Source organism: Neovison vison, chromosome 7 (assembly GCF_020171115.1).
Source record: "Neovison vison isolate M4711 chromosome 7, ASM_NN_V1, whole genome shotgun sequence".
Classification (NCBI taxonomy): Eukaryota; Metazoa; Chordata; class Mammalia; order Carnivora; family Mustelidae; genus Neogale; species Neogale vison.
The window spans coordinates 99952310-99973208 of NC_058097.1; the positions used below are offsets into that span (position 1 = coordinate 99952310).

Below are 20899 nucleotides of genomic sequence, written 5' to 3' on the forward strand. Positions count from 1 at the left end.
CAGAGGTTTGACTGACTCACATGGATGTTTCTTGCCTTCTAGGAAGATTTCCAACACGCAGCAGCCTCAGAGACCAACTGGGAGTCAGTCACAAGCTCTATCTCAGTAAGTAATTTGCTTTCCTGTTGCCAGAGAAAAAAAGCTGATGGAGAAGCTGAGCTCAACCCCCGAACGGCATCAGCTGCATGAAGGTCCTAGGGCTTTACTCGTAATCATGATGTGTCCTTCCATTTCTTTTATGGTTACAGCGGGCTTTGTTACATGCCCTTCCCCCTCTTTTCAATAAAGTTCTCAAGAAATGCCAGTACCCATTGTAGGAACACGGGCTAGACAATGACTTCAGTATTTATCAGTTTCGAAGTAGAATGTTCCAACTAGACGACTGTCCAGACATATCAAACATAGAAAACTGGTCCATGAGCCCAAGTTCCAGTGGGGAATTTTGAAATAGTGTTTTGAATATTCCAGGGGAAGCTGTTAACCTTTGTGGTTTTAAGGATCTTTGCCGATCTCTCTCTGTCAAATAACTGGAAAAATCCCAGTGTTTACAGTAAGATAACTTAAGTGCAAACCAGGCGTGTGTTCTGTTGGACCTCAAAGTAAAACATAACTCACCCCAAAACTGTAAAATGGTTCATGCTCTCCATTTTTTCTTCCACATTTAGTCATTTCTCAGTATTCTACTTCTCTTTGTTCAGAAAGATCAGACCTTGTTTTCACCAGTCCTATAGGTAGCACGGAGATAGCGAGGAGATACAAGATGATAAATGTAGGTGTTCACTAGAAGGTCAAGAGCATGGAGAAAGCTTGCCCAGGGGTCTGACAGCGTCCATGTGGCTGAGTTAAGAGCGGAATTTTTTTTCAAGTAATATTCCATCCTTTGCTCTCTGGGGGATTTTTAAAGAAATTCCTTCAGAGGTCAGGGCTTCCTTAGCGATGGATTCTGTGACTAATTCACCTGGTGCGTCCGCTGGACTAGAACAACATGGCCTGATCAAGAGGTCAGTGATGTTTCTAATGGTGATATGAAGAGTCTTATTTGTTCTCAACAGCCCCAAACCTCTACATAAAGCATATTTTATTTTTTTAGAAAGTGGCTTCTAGTTTTCTGAGCATTTTTTTCTTTTACAAATTATTATTTTAAAGCCATTCAGTTAGCTTTAGAATGGATTTTTATAGATAACAAAAGCTGAATGAGATCAGGTCTACAGGGCTGTGAAAACAGGCATGCCCAGTTACTTCTTTCTCACAAAAATAGTTTTTAAATAATTACAACAAATAATAATTTATAATAATAATAAAAATGATTTTTAATAATAATAATAAAAGCCCTTCGCCATTCCCTTTCCCTACCAGGCATATTTGAAAACTGCTTTTAAGGCACACACGGGTGGGTTAATGCTTTTGCCATAGAAGGACCACCTGAAAGCAGGCGGGCATCCATTCTCTGGCTTCCGGACCTTTGGACCTCAACTGGTTAACCAGAGAGAAACCCTGAGCTGAAAGTGAGAGTGAGAAGTGTGGGCTTTTCCATCTGAAACGCTGTGGCACATAGTGGTTCTTGTTAGGACGCTGCCTGAAGTCCCAGGAACGCAAGTGCTCGTTAATTCCCTTTCCCGGAGCAGGAGGAGATATTTGCCCGTGAGGGATCCTATTTGCTTGGCAGTTTCTTGAAAGACTTTTTGAAACCCTTTGTGGCTCTGTGCCTTATATTTCCTTGTTATGGGTCATGAATTTGTACAGAGATGTTTGAATCATGGCTCATTGGCCTCTAGATTATCCAAGGGGTGGTGAAGTAAGGGCTTGGGAACTTATGTGGGGACGTAGTGCACGGAATCCCTCCCAAACTTTCAGTGTGTTGCATGCCCCATTTAAAGAATATTTCTGAGAGTATTTTAAGGGCAGCTGGGATCATGAGCAAGTATCAGCCCTTTTAAAAATACATATGTGTATGTTTCCCATGAGGATCTCCCAGTCTTGGTCGAGAGCAGGTTTCAAGACTAATTATCCTTGTTGATGCCCAGTAAACAAGCTGATGAACGTGCCAGATTTTATTGGATTCTCTCCAGAGGAGATTCGAGCCCTGCTCACATGACCCCTGTGATGTGAGGTGACCCGTGAAGAGGAAACACGGAGACTGAACATGGCGGGAGAGAGTGGATTACGGAAGCAGTTCACGACTTAGATTCTAATGCTTATTTGTGAATGCAGATATGGATGCTTTGGGAGCTCGAACCAGGACATGGGATGATGTAATTTAGATATTGCCACTGAGTTGATATCTTCTATAATGATTATATTTCAGATGTACTGGAGGTTTTGTGATCTGCCTGGTTTTGATTTGCAAAAATGTGAATGACTATCCTTTCCAATTAATTGCTCTTATTTAAGAACATGGCAGAACTCTGGTAGCTTGAGCATGATATCTATGCGTAGAATGTCTCACGATCAGAAGCCTGTTGATGTTCCTTCCGTACACTTGTATGACTATTGTATTTCGTAGCGATGGACCTTCTCTGAGTACACTGAGCTGTATGTCACCCTTAGGGGGTATCCTATCACTCTCCATCAGTAACGGACCCCACCCTCACGGCGGACGCCCTGGACAAGACCGTCGCAGAGTTTGATACTGTGGAAGACTTACTCAAGCACTTCAATCCAGAGTCATGGCAGGAAGACCTTGAGAATCTCTATTTGGACACCCCCCATTATCGGGGCAGGTCCTACCACGACAGGAAGTCAAAAGGTAAGAGACAGACCCTTGACAGTTCTTCCCGAGCACATAAGAGCACTGATAGTAACTCTCAGTGAGGACTAAACTTGCAATATATGTAACTCACTAAAATCAGAGGATTACTGTCAGTCTTGTTCCTTATCTCTCCGACAGCACCTTCAGATGAGGTTCTGGGTTTATCACAAACTGTTTTGTTTGTACGGGACTAAGAAAGAGCTAGAAGAAACCTTGTAAAATCATCTGGACCAGCTTCTTGCATCTTGGCAAGTAAGGTATTATTAGCCTCGCTGTCATTGGAAGGAAGTGTGTTGGTACAAGCTGTGTGGCCTGTGGGCAGTAGAGAGGAGATGAGCGTCACGGTCTCTCACCTCTAGGGCCAGTGCCCATGTGGTGGTCCGCTGGGCCTCTCCAACAGATGTGAATGTTGATTTAGCTCAGGACTCGATGATGGTAAGATAGGCTCCTGGGAAAGCAGTGGTCAGAACTCTTTGGAAGCTTTCACATTTTCCCATTCAGCGTCTATATTCTTGAATGTTTTTATGAAGGTCTACTGTGTGCTTGGTGCTCTGGAGGCTTCGTAGAATGTACATGTCCGAGAGAAGACACAAGGAAGGCATGGAATGACTTGGAGGGGGGTGTGCGGGCATGCGTTCCCCTGGAAGTTTCAGGCAAACATCATGAGGGGAGGAGAGAGGAGCACTCACAAGAAAACATCTTGAGTTAAAACAATAATACTGAAAGTCACAAAAAATTAGTATCTTACTCATACATCTGAGCAATAGGATCTGAGATGAGGGTGTTTCTTTGCATGTTTAAATTAATAGTGAAATATCTTGTAATGACATTTATTGAATAAAACTATAGTTTCTAACCCTTTTCATTCTTGCTTTATTTGCTAAAATTTATCATTGAAATTTTCACTAAAAGTCTTGTAAGGATCATTTGCACCACAGATGTGAAGGTATTTTGCTAACATAGAGCTTGTTTCCTACAGTTTATAATGTCAGGGGTGCTTTGAAGAACTGTGAACTTGGCCTGCTCTGGTAGAAAATGCTTGTGTCAGTAAGCATGAGCTGTTAGAGCATTTGTCCTGGAATGACTGATCAGTTAAGTTAGCTCCTGCCTGGGTCTGCAGCTTATGGCTCAGGTCTGGAACTTTATCTACTTTATCTACTTAAAACACACAGTGAAGGGGTGGACAGGGAGTCCCTGGTGTCCTTGACATCCTGGAGATACGCTGTAGGCAGATCGCCTACAGAGTCTCAGAGTCTCCCCGGGTCTCAGGCTGGATTCAACTCAGATAAGAAATTGCTTTTCTGTAGTGTTGCTGTCTTTAGGTCTCTACTTACATCAACTCGAAGGAAAATAAAAGATTCACAGTGTTTTTGAAAACCCCAGAAAAACAGGAAAAGATGGTAATGAACAAAGAAATGAAAAACTCTGACTCTTTCATATCTTCCGTACGATAGCTACTTGAGGAGCAATTCTGCTTGGCACCTATCATTTGGATTTTTAAAATTAAAAAATCACCTAAATCCATTACTTTCTTTCCCCCAGAACTTATGTTGAGTTGGAGGCAGAGTGTCCGGGTTCGAATCCTAACTCTGCCGTTTATAGGTGTTGTGACGGTCCAGCAAGTCGCTGGTCTTCCTGTACCTCCGTTTCTCCTGGCAACGTGTGTGATTACATCGACCTCGGGTGGTCATTAGCAGGGCCGTCGAGAGCCCCTGCATGTAGTACTTGTGCAAGAAGCATCAGCTAGCTCTGGCTACTGAGAATTCCAGAATGTGTTTGCATCGCTGTGCTGGCGAAGCCTTCCTTGTCCCTCATCCTCTCCCCCTGAAGCCCGCCACCTCAGAGTCTGGAGTCCTGGGGGTGCCACGGCCTTCGTATGCCTACTACTGCAGTTAACTGTGTCTGGTGTCTTCTGTAAGGCAGTGTGAGATCTTAGGACCTCCAGGTCCGAGTAGTAAGTCGGCTGGGGAACGGCAGGAAGCCGCGGGCGCCTGGTCCCAGCCACACTGACTCCCGGCCTCTGGGGGTGGGCTGAGCTCTCAGTGCTGCTTTACGGCCCGTGGGAGTCTGAGACCCATCCTGAGTGGCAGCCAATGCTGAGGGCCACAGTGTTAGACATTGTTCATCTGTATCTCGGGCTCTCGGCATGGCCTCCGTGAATGTGTGTGGAATCAAAGATATTAATAATCCAGCAGGAGCATTTATCCAAAGTTTTCAGAAACCCGCCCCATAAGATTGAGGACTGTAGCTTATTAAGAACGCCTTTGGTCCCGACAGAGCCTCGCAGGAACTCTCAAGGTGACGTTCCGTGTAGTCCTGACGGAGTCAACACTTCTTTCCCTGGTTGGCTTGGGTGCCATTTCTTAATCTCTTGTTTAGAATGGCCCTAAGGTGGGTCTGTACTGTTTCTGGAAGCCCTGGCCAGTGTCCACAGTCCCTGCGCTTGTATAAACGTGCTGACTTCATTATCATTCCGCGCCCGCCACACCACCTGCCTGCCTATCTCACACACGAGGACAAGTCCGGGTTTAATGTCTCAGCTGTCACTGTCAGCTTTTCAAACTCAAGAAGTACAAACTCATGGTTTCTGATCTGTTGTATAAGGAAGGGAGCAGTGAATGCAGAGCGGGGACAGAAACATAGTTACAGATAATGGAGGTCTGTTGGATGGCTAATAAAAGAGTGAATTTTGTAGGATCCTGAAAAAATTTCCTCTTGTCAGTATGATAATTCTTTATTGTTGTAAAAAGCAAATATCGGTTATGGATAGCTGTTGAATATCCATTCCTCTGATTTGTCCAGATGGATCAAAGGGACATTTTTTGTGATATCAAAGAGAGGATTCTAAGATGACCCTCCAATGTGAACGTACAAACACAGAGTCTTATAAACGCTAAAATAAAACACAAACACACTGGGTGTGGAATGTTTGTAATGAGGTAGGGATAGTACCTATTTAGAATTAATTTGTATGCTTCGATTTTAGTGTTTGTTTGAAAGCAGATTTGGTGACAGGGAGATTCAAGGTCTTTCTAGGAAGAGACTTGTACATGGAGAGCAAGAGGTCAATGAGGTCTGGGGAAAAGAGGGAGAGAAAAGTCACAATAACCTCGCCACATACTGGAGCCAGAACTTTAGCACATAACGTCGACTTTTCAAAAATTCGGAAATAAAAGATAAGCTCAGAGTTGTGTATCACAGCTTCTGGACTGAAGATAACACTACAAGCCCATGTTTCCCATGTTCTGTTTCTTAAGGGATATGGAGAAAGGGGTGACAAGGATTATCAAAATTTGTCCATAACTATAGTTCCACAACTCAGTTTTTACCAATAATTTCAACCTCATACTTTCACTGAAAGCTGCCAAAAAGTTTTTTAAAAAAATCAAGTTCAAGTTGCATTCACTTTTTCTGATGACTCTGCTAATGTTAAAAAACACTTGCACATAATTAGGTAAAAAGTTACATGGATCTTCTGCAAACTATAATCATCACAAGACCATGGCGGCCTAAATGAAACCACACTGTGATTTCTTTACAGCACAATCCTTTGAATTTAGGGGCAGCACAACTTTATTCAACTTCATAATGGATTTTAGATATCTTTCACTTAAAAATGATCAGCCTTACACTCTATTAGAGTGGAGAGCTCATTGAGATGCCGTGTATGGTCATTAACAATGTAAATGAGATCTGTTGGGTTTTGTTTTTGGTTTTTGGTTTTTTTTTTAACTTATTCCAGAAGAACTTGACTTTCCCCAAACATTTTGTGTCATAGGGAAAAAATCCAACAAATTAGAACAAGGGAGAAGCCTATTTTCACAGCATCAGCATTGGTCTTCAACTATGGGTACAGTTTTTGGAGCATTCCAACCTAATAGTTTTGAACGACAGTTTTACTTACCACAAGTAAATGCTTCCCCAAAGGGTTGCTATTTTTTAATGCGTGTGCCAGAATTCATGTGCACTCCTCTTTAAAAAAAATCAGCATTTCTACATTAAGTGGAATAAACATATTGATATTAAATTGATTCTAAGTGATAGGGTTTGAAATATGTTATTTTTTTAAAAGATTTTGTCTATTTACTTGACAGAGAGAGTGCGCGAGGGAACACAAGCAGGGGCAGAAGGAGAGGGAAAAGCAGTCTTTCCACTGAGCAGGGAGCACAAAATGGGGCTCGATCCTGGGACTCCAGAATCATGACCCCAGCCAAAGACAGATGCTTAACCAGCTGAGCCCCCCAAGTGTCCCTGAAATATGTGATTTTTACAGACTCTAAGTGGTTGGGGGTTCTAACCCTGGGACGGTTACTAACCCATTTGAGAGGCTCTGATACCAATTCTGTGATTTCTCACATGGCATTATTTTGCTCTTAGATTTAAGCCACTTGACTTCTTAATTTGAAGACTATCTGTGGGTGAACAGCTAGCCTATAATCTGAGAGTTCGGTGACATAAATACATTTAAGATCAAAATGTTTGACTTGGTTCTGAATTCTCCCAGGTCAAAATACTTCTAATTTTTAAGTTTGTCATTTATTGCCATTTCTTTGTCATGCCCTTGTCTACGAACTAGGACAATCAAATTTTGTTCTTTCAAATATGATTTCGAATGAGGGAAATAATTTCATAGCATATTAAGACGTGAACGTAGTCTACAACGGGCTGAAGCCATCACGACACAAACGCCTTCACTTGGCCTATTTGCTATCTGGCAGCAACTTGCTGGGGGCCTTTGGCTGACACTAGTGATGAATCCATTGAGTCAGTCTGGAGATAACATCCCCTGTAACTATCTCTGTGTCAATTAAACGAGGTACAGGGGACGTTAAATCAAAACAGATTTATTTTTCTAATTTCTGAGGTTGAAAGAGGGTTGGTTTCCTTGAACCTGCTGAACCATGTCATATGCCCCAAGGAAAAGCCGTCCTTATCTGTATGAAAATTGTCTTCCACAAATTTGATGGAATGAGAGCAGGAGAATGAATGTGGCAGCATGAAAAGCGTGGACTCTGTCGTCAAGTGCACTTGTGATAAAATTCTAACCCACATCCGAAGAACCGTGGCCTCGGGCAGTCACTGGTAGCCCGTGGGCGGCCGCGTTCTGCCCTTTGCTGGACGGCTCTAGTTATAACCACTTTGCAAAGCTGTGCTGGGATGAACAAGAGAGACTCTCTAACATGGGCCCTTGGCACGTTACAGCTACTACTCTTACTTAGGTAAAACGGCACAGAAACAAGATATTTCTGTGAACTCTTCCGCTTTCTTCCCCGGAGGGCGGTCAGATAATCATCGCTAATCTGGAGAGCCTCCCACCGAGTATCCAAATAGTGCTGGGTTTAAGGATCCGTAAAATCAGTCCGCTCCTTACAAGTTCACAAAATAACCGGCAAGTACTCAACTTTTCTAGGATACTGTTGACCCAGAAACTTTTCTGGCTTGTCAGATGTTTCCTTTGAAAAGCACTTTTTTTTTTTTTTTTTTTTTAGAGTGCAGCCCCTGTTGATGACCCGTAGGACTTGTAAGGATCTGGATTCCCCACTCCGTTTGCCAGAAAGCATTAAGGAAAGCCTTATTTTTGTTGATCACATTGAGTGTATCTGTGCGGGCGCACGTAAAAGCTTTGAAGGAAGTCTTCGTGCGGGGACAAGGATTTGGGTCCTTTTCCTCCTGGCGCCTCGCTTTCCTCCTACATGATGAGGTTGTCCACCTTTGTGGGTATCCTGACCCCCTTTAATTGCCCATTACCCCCCTCCCATGAGAGCACAATTGACTGGAAAACATTTAGTTGTGGAGAATAGTAGGTAACTTTGGTGTCTGGGGTGATGCATGTGCCTTTACCCCAATGGTCACTCTGGCTAATGATGGATGTCTTTGCCTCCTGGGTTCCTTATTCACTTTTTCTGGGAAGCATTGGGACGCCCCCCGCCCTCCCCACAGCATCCTTTTGTCCTGTGCCCCTGGGGATGCAGGGAAAGCGCACACCCTTCCGACAGCACACGCTCCTTTCAGAACCACCCGTGCTGGGAAAACCAGCCCATTGAGTCTTGACTTACAAAGGACCATGTTAAGCCCCAGGGATTGCCTTCTGACATGGGGATTGAGGTGAACGTGATGCTCCTTCCCTTAGTGACCCCGACTGCAGCATCGGAGCTGTTTGGGGCATCCTGGGCTTAACCTTACTCATTTATCTCTTTTCTTCATTGTGACGGTGTTGTGGGGGATGCCTGCCGAGAGCTAGGATTTGGGTCTGTGCTTCAGACACCCTTCACTCATTCAATTTTTAGATTTTTTTTAAGATTTTATTTATTTTAGAGAGAGAGAGAGAACATGAGAAGAAGGGGTAGAGGGAGAGAAAGAGAGAATCTCAAGCAGACGCCACACTGAACGTGGAGCCGGACGTGGGGCTCGATCCCACGACCCTGAGATCAAGACCTGAGCTGAAACCAAGAGTCGGACGTTGAACTGACTGCATGACCCAAGTGCCCCTTAACTCATTCAATCTTTATACATTTCTTGGCAGGAAAGTACCGTTATTGCCAATTTATATACTAAAAGAAAATCAGAATGTCTGATGATTAGCTGCGAAGGAGAGAGTCGTGCCACGGACTGGGGTTTGTTCGCTGCCCAGGCCAGGCCGGGGAGAGCTCAGCAGTGTCTGAAGCTCCAAGACTCGGTCTCATACGTGAGAGGAAGACGTTTCAAGACCCGCTTGATTCTGATTCCCCTCCTAGCTTGGTTTCCTGTTTCTCATGGGCATTGGTGGACTTCACACGTCCTACCAGGTCACAGTTCTTAGAGTTCAGAGAATTGCCATCTGATGGTATCAGTGACCGTCTTGCCTCATTCAGCACCTTGCAGACGGCCGTGCACTCACCCGTTTTGTTGCATGTGTTTGTCAAATGCCTACTCTGTGTCCAGCGACCTTAGGCAGGTCAGTTAAGTCCTCCGCCTCTCAGTCCCCACATTCAGATGGGGACAGTTGTGTCTCCCATGAGGATTTGTTACCAGAAGTCACTGAGAATTGCACATATGACAGCATCTCACAGAGAACCAGGCACACAAAAGGTGCTCAGTACCTTTCTATTTACGTATCCCTTGGCAATGTTTTTAAACCCCAAAAATTCACTGTTGTCCGATTGGGAACCTGGTGACATAGGTTAGTCACTATAAATACACGTGGTAAATATGTCCGTTCTTGAGAAACTAAACCAGCAAACGGAGTCGTGAAATTCATGATTTTAAGTTTAAGATATCCTGATATTTTCTCATTAAAAGTTATAAAGTCATTGCTCTCTCCAGATTTATTTGTGCTTCCAAATTGGGGTTGAGGTGTGGAAACAGTTTTCACAATTATGGGCTGATTTATGGAAGAGGGGGTCTGAAAATCACAATGAGGTGTAATGTCCGTAAAAATGAACAGACTCCTCCTGGGGAATTTATGAACCTTGAAAGGGGCTGAGAAACCCTAGTTACTTGGTATAAAATACTACAATTACTCTTCTATCCCCCTTCCCTCCCACCCTCTCCCAAAGCCTCATAAATCTAGGGTTGTAGAATCAAAGGCTCATTTTTAGTGTTTTCCATAACACATTGTGGCCCTTTTCCCCATAGGGCAGAGGGCACGTCGAGCCACGTATCTGAAAGCGAGCCTTCCTGACGCCGTCTTCTCCCGGGGGCACTGCTTCTAGATTCTGTGGGTCTCAGAGCCAGTCATTGCCACGCGTCATGGTTCCTCCTTGGTAGAGCCGGCTCTCGAAGACTAGTTTCTCTGTCCTGCACCAGCAGGAGTCTGATTCCTTCAGACAGTCCAGACAGAAAACTGGATTGAGGAGTAGGGCTATCAGTGTCCGAAACTCTCTCTGACCTTGACTTTAAGTTTATGGGTATCCACTCAGAGCTGCGGAAGTCTTCTGATTTAAGGAAAATCAGAAACACCTGTCTGGTGAAGTAGGGACTTCAATTGTTTTTATTGGCCTTAGTCATTCCAGACATCCTGAAATGGCACACATGCTCTGTCCTCGGAGATGCCGTACGTCTTTCAGCAGGATTTGGTTGAAACCAAATGGTTTTAGGAGACCAGGTTGAAACCAGATGGTTTTAGGAGAGCAAGACTTAAATGACCTCCGTTCGGGCTAAGCCCTAGGAGAGGAGGAATCAAAAGGTGATTAACTCTCTGCTTCCATGAACCTTATAGTTTAATGGAAGAGAAACGCCAGAATAAAAGAAAGGGGCAAAGCAAGGTCTTTGAAGTAAGGGCTATGGCAGAAGGCAGAGAAAGTGTGGTGAGCCTGTAGTAGGGGATCAGAGGAGATGGAGGCTGAATGTGGCTTTTGACTTGAGCCCTAGAAGATTAAATTGACATAGTAGACTTGAGTGCTAGGGAAAGTGAACTAGAAATGACAAAAGCATGGTCTTAAAAAGTTACATATATATTTTTTATATATAAAATATGTCGTTTTTATATTTTAAATTTGATTTTATATATTATATATGTATAATTTATATACATGTAATACGTATAAATATATGCATATATAGCCCTACTTCAAGCACACAGACTTCCCACGCCTTCAGCACATGCTCTGTGTGTGTGTGTGTGTGTGTGTGTGTGTCTGGTAATACATTGGTGGTGTGTTGCTGCTAAAAGAGTTTATAAAGAATTTGAGCACTGTGAAGTCTTGGTCTAGTTGTTAGAAAATGCTTCCTGGCTCTAAGAACTTGGGGAAGTCTAATTGGAGACCCCGGGGACTCCGGGAGATCAAGCAAAGGCTGGTGACACACGCAGCCGAGTGGCGACGGAAGGAAGACCAGCATGGCAAAAGCCGCCAATCAACTTGACCCCCAGGGGCTGACCCAAGGGGATCATCTCCCTGGGAAGCAAAACAAGCAACAAATCAAACCTGCGTAGAGAGAAAAAAATCAAAAACAAAACCAAAAAACCAGTGCTTTCCTACATTCAGAAGGAGGACATTATTTTGTTTCGCAGCGAATTTTTATATTCACCAAAAAAAATTGAAATAAGATCGACTTTCAAAAGGACTGTTAGAATGTTATCGTGAGCTGTTGGCGCCCATGCCGTGGGCCCAGCCCGTGGGTCCTCCCGCAGGCACACATCGGAGACACTTTGTGCTCAGTTCCAGCCCAGGGGGTCCCCAGGAAGAAAGCAGATACTGCAAGGGAGCAGGTCAGAGGAACGCTTGGTTTCCTGGTGTGTAGAAAAGTTGCTTTTACGCCGTGGTGTCGTGTGCAATCGCATTCCGTGGAAAAAACAATGTTCATAGCTTGGTTAAAAAAGGCTTTAGACCTAAAAATGCTTACCCGTCACCTGAGCTTTGCGTGAGCCCGAATCGCTGGCCACAGATCACTGTAACAGACACCATAATCATGAAGAGTCTGAAATATTGTGAGATTTATCAAAATGCGACAAAGGGGACAAGTGCTGATTTGTACACCTCCACTTTGTGAAAAGGGCAGCGTCTACAAGTATCTGCAAGTGTGGTGAAGTGGGACGCGACACCGTGAGGGAGGTGTGCCTATCCCGGCTCTATCTGTCCCGTAAAAACGGTCGTTAGGGCCCCAGCAGGGGTTCCCTCTGAAGACATATTTTTGTTTATCAATCCGTTCCGCTCTCTGCGTGGGCTTGCAACCAGTTTTCATGGCTAAGGCCACAGCCCAGCAAGGGCAAGAAGGTGCTTGTCTCCATGTCTTCTTCAGATGCAGATCATGCACAGACGTGGGCTCCTTCGGTTTGGGGGCGATGGAGAAACACATTATGCTGTTCGATGCCAAAGAAGAAAGTAGGCTCTAGGCGGTCAGCCAGAACCTGGCGTACTTCTCCCGTGGAACCCAATAAATGAGTGTGTGTGCTCGGGGCACACGGGCTTGGGGGTACGTCACCGGCAACATCTTGAAAATGGCAGGTCACAGTCTGTCACAGACTTGGGAAACCTGGTCCTTGAGATAGCGAGTGGTCCTCCAGTGGGGAGACCCCAGCGTGGTTCATGGAAGCTGTTCTTTGCCCCCACAACCCCCTGCCCGCCTTCAAATCCTCAGACCACAGTCAGAAGCGTGCGGAGGCAGGAGAAAGCCTGGATTCAGACTCTAGCCTGGGCGGCTGGGATCATCCAGACCAGGCTGACTCTCCATCCTGTCCTCCCACACTGGAGCCTCCGTGGAGGAGCCTCCGTGGGTCGGAGACTGAATGCTCTCTCCTGCTTGACACGTCCCCAGTGCTCAGACCCCAGAACTCATCACAGCACAAGGATCTCCAGCAAAGGACCTGTGTTTGAGGCCAGGGCCACAAGAAGAGGGGCTCTCCCGCTGCCCTGTGCACGGCCCCACATTGGACTAATATGTCCAGGGAAAGCCTCTGAGGACAGTGGCCCCTTCTCAGCCCTTTGAACAGATTGTCAGTGCCCAGCCTGGAAAACTGATGTCGAAGATCCATGGAAAGACAAGACTCAAATTCAAAAGGACAGCCAAAGAAGAATTATAACATTATGTACACCAGGGTGAAATAAGGGAAAATAGATGAAATTCCAGGGCCCTTGAATTACATTGGGGACTTCCTTGCTGCCCTGTCCTGTTCCTGTCTGGAGACCGAAGCAGGAATGGAAAGCAAAGCCCTCTCCCTGGATCTCCCTCCAGAGGCTCAAGCCGAGCCCCCATCCGGGGAGGCCCCGACATTTGCTCACCACTCCGCCTGCTGCCCGGCGTCCTGCGGGCACCGCCTCACGCGTCCCCTTTGACGGGGAGCTCAGTGTCCCCTGCAGAACGCCCACAGTCACGCCTGCAGCTGTTTGCATCCGCTCGGAAGCACGTTTTATGCCAAGTTCTATATCGAGTGCCTTGGTGGTTTCAGTCCCCAGAGACACAGGGCCGCTGGATGCCAGGGAGTCAGCCCGGGCCACGGCCGAAGCAGTCACGTCGGCGACCTGAAGCTAGAACGGACGGCATCATACATCTCTTCCCAGTGGGCAGGGAACGGGGGGGGGGGGGGACCAGTGCTGGTCAGTAAAGCACTTACCTGATGTGAAGAGTCCTGCTTCCAGACGAGGCAGGAGGACGTGCCTCTCCCCGGTTTGCTGAGGGCACCTTGAGGCTTAGCTACATCCCCGGGAGAGTCTCGGGGCTCTGGGCTATCCGGGGAGAAGGCTGCACCTGTTCCCGCCCAGACGTCCTGTGGCACCAGGGAGCTCTTCTTCCTTCGGCTTTCAGAGACAGCCATGCCCCCGTTCTCCGAGATGTGCCAGAAGCTGGGGCCAAAGGGGAGAGAGCTCCGAAGCCCAGTGTCCCATTTCCCGTCCGCCTTAACAGGGTGGGGGGGATGGTGAAGTGCGGTGATGAGTAGAAGGTGCCTCGTGGGGGCTGACCTGGAGACCCTCAGCACACATCCTCCTGCCTGTCCCCCTCTGCCTTCCTGCACCCCAACCCCTTCTCTTCGCTAACAGCACCTGTTGACTGCTCGGCGGTCGACCAGATAGACCCCCGTTAGCATCCTCGGCAGCTGCAGCCACTGGCACAAGCCCCGTCCACGGCATGGCACTGCGCCAGCCAGCGTCACTGTTTGTCTCAAGGTGACACTTGGAATGGATGACAGCGGTGCTTCCTAATGCATTTACATAATCCTTCCTGCTTTGCTGGCAGTTACTTCCAGGGCTTTAGCAGCAATAAAACGGTTCCTTTCCCAAGACACAGTTCACTCAATTTAAATCTGGATTGATTATAGCTAAACTTAGGACACGTCTTTACAAAGGAAGGGAAAAAACAGCCATACATGATGCACAGAAGTTATTCAGCATTTCTTCAGCTGCCCCCTTCCTGCCCTCCCCCAATGTCGCAGGCTCAGCATAGGGAAGCTGGTGGGGGCGGGGGAGTTCCCTGCCCTGGAGAATCAAAGCCCATTCGCTCCTATGGAAAGGCTCTCAGGGCAGGGCACCAACCCAACTGCCATTAACTTCTTAGTCAGGGGGTCATCTGCCCATATCGCCAGACCTTCCGCTGACTTCGTGGTGTGAAGGGGACCCCTCATCCCCGTGAGCCTCCCTTGTTTTGGGTTTCCCTCCCCTGCATTCTCCCGATAGCATCCCTAGCCTCTGGCTTTGACCCTAAAAGAGCACGCTCCCCGCTCCTCAGCCAGTTTGGGTTTAAGACTAAGACGCTCGCAGGGGGTAGTGCAGAGGCAGCCTGGTGCTTGCTGTCTGCTCACCTTTGTGGGATTCCTCCCGGGCCCTCTAGGGCTTGGTCGGGGGCATGTACCCCAAGTGCATAGAGGATTAGCTGGCTTTTGCAGAACACTGATTGGAACCTGTGTAAACACAGTAATATAAATTTAATTCAAGGACATACTGTGACTAGAATGTGAAAATTGGGAGTGTTGGTCTTAATTCACAAAAGTCCCAGTAACCATACCCCTTTGGCCGTCACTGACCCAGAGTCACGACAAACAGAGAGAACGAGAGAAAGGCCTGGATTTTTTTTTTTTTTTAACCATTTGACTTGAAAGGGAAAGATGGAGGAAAGATCAAAATGAATCACGAAGAATAATCCTAATCAACACTGACTGTGTGCCAGGCACCCTAGCGTCAGCCTTCAGTATTGCTGTGGGACAGGTGAAGTTCTGCTGTTGACATTTCCTAGATGAGGAAACAGAGGTTGGAAGCAGCTGGGTGCCTTTCCAGCTCTCGGGAGGGAGGCAACCACGGCCTTGGGGCAGAGCCCAGCCCTTGCCCTCTCTCTGCGCTGTGGCCACCTAGGACACAGGGCACAAATACGCCTCAATACCCACTCCCCAAAATGCCAGCTCCGTGGACATTTTGGTTGACTTTGGAGTCAAAATGAAATTAAAACCTTTTCTTCTTCATACTTCCCTGTAAAATTGCATCACCAGCCAAGCATAATAGAGTAGTTGTCCCTAATGCATCCCTGATAGATTTCAAATTATATTTAAATCATGGTTTAGAGAATCATGGTTTAGGTTTTATTGGTTTAGGTTTTATTGAGAATTGAGAGGCCATGTATTTTGGGGTTTTTGTTTTGTTTTGTTTTTAAGATAAAGGCAGTTATTTTAAATTGCTGAACACTTCATTTTCTTTCCTCAGAATTCTTTTTTTATATTAAAAAAAAGTATAAGGAAATTTAACCAAGATAAAGGTTTAGCCATGTTTTTGAGGCTTTTGTTTTTTCTTTGTTGTTGTAATTTTTTCTTTTCAAGCAAATAAATACTTTTATTAACATGGTAATTTTTTTCTTTCTAATACACATGGTATTAATATTTATTATATATAATTTATTAAATTATCTGATTTATTTATTTTTTTTTTGAAGATCGGATAGGATCAAAAGAGAATCAGATTTTCCACCTTGTATGTGAGGTTAATAAATGAGATCCCAAGGGCAGATTCAATGCCTGCATTAAGGTCATTCTCACATCTTCCCACAGGCTTCCCAAAAACCCATGCTGGGAGTTTTTGCGTCGGGTCAGGTGCTGGCTCACACCTGTGTGTGTTTCTTACAGTCGACCTGGACAGGCTCAATGATGACGTCAAGCGCTACAGCTGCACTCCCAGGAATTATTCCGTCAACTTAAGAGAGGAACTGAAGCTGACGCACGTGGTCTTCTTTCCCCGCTGCCTCCTGGTGCAGCGCTGTGGGGGCAACTGTGGCTGTGGGACTGCAAACTGGAAATCCTGCACATGCAGTTCTGGGAAGACTGTGAAAAAGTATCATGAGGTATGTCCTTCTCAAACACGCATGAGTTCTTTCCAGCTGGAAATGTTAGGGTAGGGTGCTGGACCACCAGGCCATGGGTTACAGTTGTTCTAGTTGTTCACTGCACAAAGGCAGCCAGCTGGAAGGATGACTGGGAGCTGAAATTATACATGAGCTAAACTTACCAAGTCAAATGCCCTAGAGATGCTAAGTACATCCTGAAAGATGGACTCTTTTCTCTATTCTTCTTTTTTTAAAGATTTCATTTATTTATTCATTTCAGAGAGACCAACAGCAGAGAGGTGGGGGAAGGATCAAAGGGAGAGGGAGAAGCAGACTCCCTGCTGAGTGGGGTACCCCATGCCAGGCTTGATCCCAGGACCCCAAGATCATGTATGAGCCGGAGGCAGACACCTTACCGACCGAGTCACCCAGGAGCCCTTGGACTCTGTTTTCTAATCATCATAAAGCAACCTGTGGGACAACATCCTTGTTTATTTATATGATCAAATGCATGATGCGGTGATTCAGAGCTCACGTGACCTCTTTGTAGTAATATGTGGTATTTGTAAAGGTTGTCATGGCAAAATTTAGGTCACTTTAAGAAAAATCTAAGGGCCAAACTTGAATGCAGTCAAGCCCTTAAGAAATTTAGGAGAGTGAAGATAGCAAAATGTAAATTGACACAAGATGTTTAGAGAGACTTTTTAATTCTCTAAATAGGATATTATTTTTCTTCTAAAAGTACCATTTTTTCCTAAAGACTGCTGAGTGCTACCTGGGAAATCAGCTGTGAAAGTAGGCAAAACTAAACAAAAGTAAATATGAAGATAAAAGAGGAATAAAATTTAGGGAGAACGGAGTTCTGTGTTCCTGACTCTATGTTCCTATCACTAGTAACACTGCTTTTCCTTTTTGAACACATAGCACTTTATTGAGCATTAAAGGCTTTAAGGGGAGCTCAGAGCTGTTCCTGACCTTGGCAGCAGCTCTTACTTCCCAATCGTGGGAGTATTTCCAAGTCACAAATATGGAGACTCAGTTTTCACATATGCGAAATGAGACTAAGACATTATAACAGATAATCACTTATAGAGTGGTTCTGGGGCTCAAATAAAATAGTGCATATGGAATGCCTTTTGTAAGATGTGAAACATCATACCGAAATGTATTTAAGAACATAATCTAAACAATTAAGCAGACATTACCATTAGACCATTAGAAATAATTGTTTGCGTTGCTTTTCCTCTTGTATCCACCAAAACAAAGGAGTAAAGTGTGCCCCCTAAATAAAACCTTCAGCTTTTAAAAGGGTTTTTTTTTTCTTTTTTTAGTCCTGAAAACAGTAAGTCAATACAAACAAGTTTAAGGAGGTGACGGGAGCTAAATGAGAATGGAGACGTCATAACTGGTATTTCCAACTTGGGAAGTGTAGGAAATTAAATGCCACAGGGACCAGGCTTACCTCACATGGGAGAAACACATTATTTTAGACTTTCATAGAGCTTATTTTCTTAGTCATAAGAATTCCTTACTCCACCCTGCAGTTTTCAAGGGGAACAACAACAACAAAAAAAAGTTCTCCTGTCCAGAGAATGCTATAGTCTGCGTTCATTGTGTTTTATTTTTGTATGACCTGATGAACTCTAGATAGGATGTTATCCTTTGCATCTAAGAACCTGAATTTTGTAATGTTTAGTCAGACCCTGAGGATTAGTGCCAAATACAGTATCAGGCTAGAATTAAAATAATCTAGCAAGTGACAAGATCACTACCTAGGCATAAATACAGAGGAAAAACAGTTAAGTACAGGCCTTTGATCTATCTGTAGAGTGTTTTATTTTCCTCTGGACTCCACTCAGTTTGAAGTTACAGCTTCATGTTTTATATTGTTTATTGCAGAAATGGCAGAGTTGAACGTGCACAACACCCCTTTAAAAAAACAAAACAAAACAAAACAAAAAACCCCTCACATTCCAGACAGTGAATGCTAAAGAACACTGAAGGGTCCTTTTCTTGCTTCTTTTCTTGTCTCTGTCTGCCCACCCAAGAGGTTACCTGTAAATTTCCATTCACAATTAACATCTAGAAAGGGAAGCCCTTGATCTCTGCTCATCACAGGAGCAGGTCTGAGATGCCAGCATCTTTTTGAAGCTGCTCTCTGAAGCAGCTCTTTGAAACACTGTAGTGTAGTATTTTTACTTCTGGGGTCTGCAGAGCTCTGCACAAAGTCACTCTACCAGGCCCTGGACAAAGAGACAAAACAACATCGATCACTCTCTCAGCCGCCGCATACCTGACACAACATGTCTGGCTCCTTGACCCCCCAGCTCCTAAAATACCTTGCAACATGTCACAGTGATCCCTCTGCTGAGTGCCCCCGGGAAAGAGTAGAGGCTTGTTCTCTTTCCAGCAGTGGGGGCGGCTTGAGCCTGGCTCATTAGGGAAAAATCCTGGTTCTTTTTTCTATTCTATATCTGTGCTCTAACCCAGAGACACAAGAAATCAGTTTCCCCAGCTGCTGCTTGTAACTGATGAGATGTGAAATGAGTTTCCATGGGCCGTGAGCACCCTTAAGGGTAACTGGAACTTGTCACATAAGCAGGCCTGTGTGACTCTGCACAAATATTTCAGCACTCGGCGTTTAAAGTATAAAATGGGAAAAATTATAAAGCTCCTAATGAAGCTTAGATAATTGTTCTGTTCTTGGGTCATGCTGTTTCCCAAGCAGGGGGTTGAGCGGGTTTCCCCCCACCCCCACCAGTACGATACAGTGTTACCTTCTTTATGATTTCCTGTTCTCCAAAGCTGGTACGTATCCTTTAAGGCATTTCCCTGTTTGCTAATAATAGTTCTTTGCAGCCTCTTGGAATGCATAGGATATAAAAGTTACTCTGGGGTAGTGAGTTTTCAGAAGGAAGTTTCCAGAGAACATACCATGTAGATGCTGTTATTTCAGGTCCCATCTTGCCTTGATAACGTGCCATGGAGGAGTAGGATCTTCCCCAGAAATAAGGTTACCTTAGCGGTTTGTCATCCTCTGGTTCCCATCAATGGACATTCGGGCAACAGCCAAAAATTCACGAAGCAGCAGAGAGAGATCAGAGTTCATTTCTCTGTCCGTCCTCTCGTGATTTTGTCGCTGTGCTGCTGTAACTGTCCATCATGCCCTGTAGAACTTTCCACAGTGAAGGGAGGGTTCCCTACCTGCCCCTCCCGGTACGGCAGTCACCGGCAACATGTGGCTAGTTGGCACTTGACGAGGACCCGACACAAACAGGAGATCGGACTTTGAGTTCTATGTGATTTTAAGTTATGTAAATGTAGATAGCTACACATGGCTGGGGGTTGCCGTATTGAAGAACACAGCCTAGACCCATCTCTGTTTCTGGACTAAGTGGAAAAAAATAATGACTTTAGAAGATTCTTCTTATTTTGCTCTAGAATTTTATATTAAAAATCTGCTTCCTATTAACAGCTTAAGAGTCAGGACGTGTAAGCACATGTTTATATATGAAAAGAGATTAATTAGAGGTTTTAAACTGTTGAGCTTCAGACTTGGGATAAAATAATCATACTTTTAGGTTTTTACATGTTTTAAGCATCTGGTATAGAAACAAATCTAGCTCAAATGGGAAATTGAGATCAAGGAGGAAACAAAATGAGTTAGTGAAGAGTTTCTACTCTGTGGCAAAAGCAATGAGATTTGGGGTTATGATTCTAACCAACCATAACAGAAGTCAAGAAAACTTGGTTCCTTTCTCTGGAAATAGCATCTCTAGAGTAAGGAGAGTTTCCCTGCTTCATCCTCTTTCTGTCTCTTTGGGTGAGACTGTGAGACCATGCTCCCAGGGGCTTTTCCTGTGTTTGCAATGAGATGAGGCAACAGAGCACAACACTGTCTGACCGGAAGGAAGATATGTGGCCCCTGGTTCCAGCTCTGCCATGTGGAAGGCAGCCTATGGGCCTAGGAGTTCCTCAGTTCATCCCCACAATAACCCCCAATTTGGGGTTCCCAGGCAGACTTGAAATGACATGGCATCCGTTAACCATTACACCATCCTACCCGCCAAACCCTACCTTACCTTATACAAGGAATAGAAGCAAACTGGAGGTGGCAGCGCTAGGTCAACGTGAAGGAGTAAAGATCGGATCGGACAACCAGCAGTTCATGCTGACGGAGAAATTCACTCACGCATCAGTGATAACAGTGACACTTGGCTCATGGGGCTACTAGACAGATGTGAGGGCAGAAGACTGCAAAGTCCAGAAGAGATGTGGGTGGAGTTTTCTGAGAGGTCTGGCTTCCCTGCAGCCTCGATGGCTCCCCGAGTGAATGGACCCGGCATTTCAGTACAGCCGAATATGCACATTCCTTCCCTTGTAGACCTACCTTCCTGCCATCGCTTTGCACACCTGCCTTGGGCCATGCTCCCC

General features: G+C 45.2%; 1 protein-coding gene across 2 annotated transcripts in view; it reads left to right on the forward strand.

The window, feature by feature from the left end:
- Positions 1-20899, forward strand: part of PDGFD (platelet derived growth factor D) — a 217839-nt gene that overhangs the window by 189517 nt on the left and 7423 nt on the right. For both annotated transcript variants that reach the window (XM_044257760.1, XM_044257762.1), the window contains exons 4-6: positions 43-105; positions 2548-2746; positions 16269-16483. In XM_044257760.1, coding sequence (XP_044113695.1) covers positions 43-105; positions 2548-2746; positions 16269-16483 — 477 coding nt within the window. The remainder of the gene's footprint in view (positions 1-42; positions 106-2547; positions 2747-16268; positions 16484-20899) is intronic.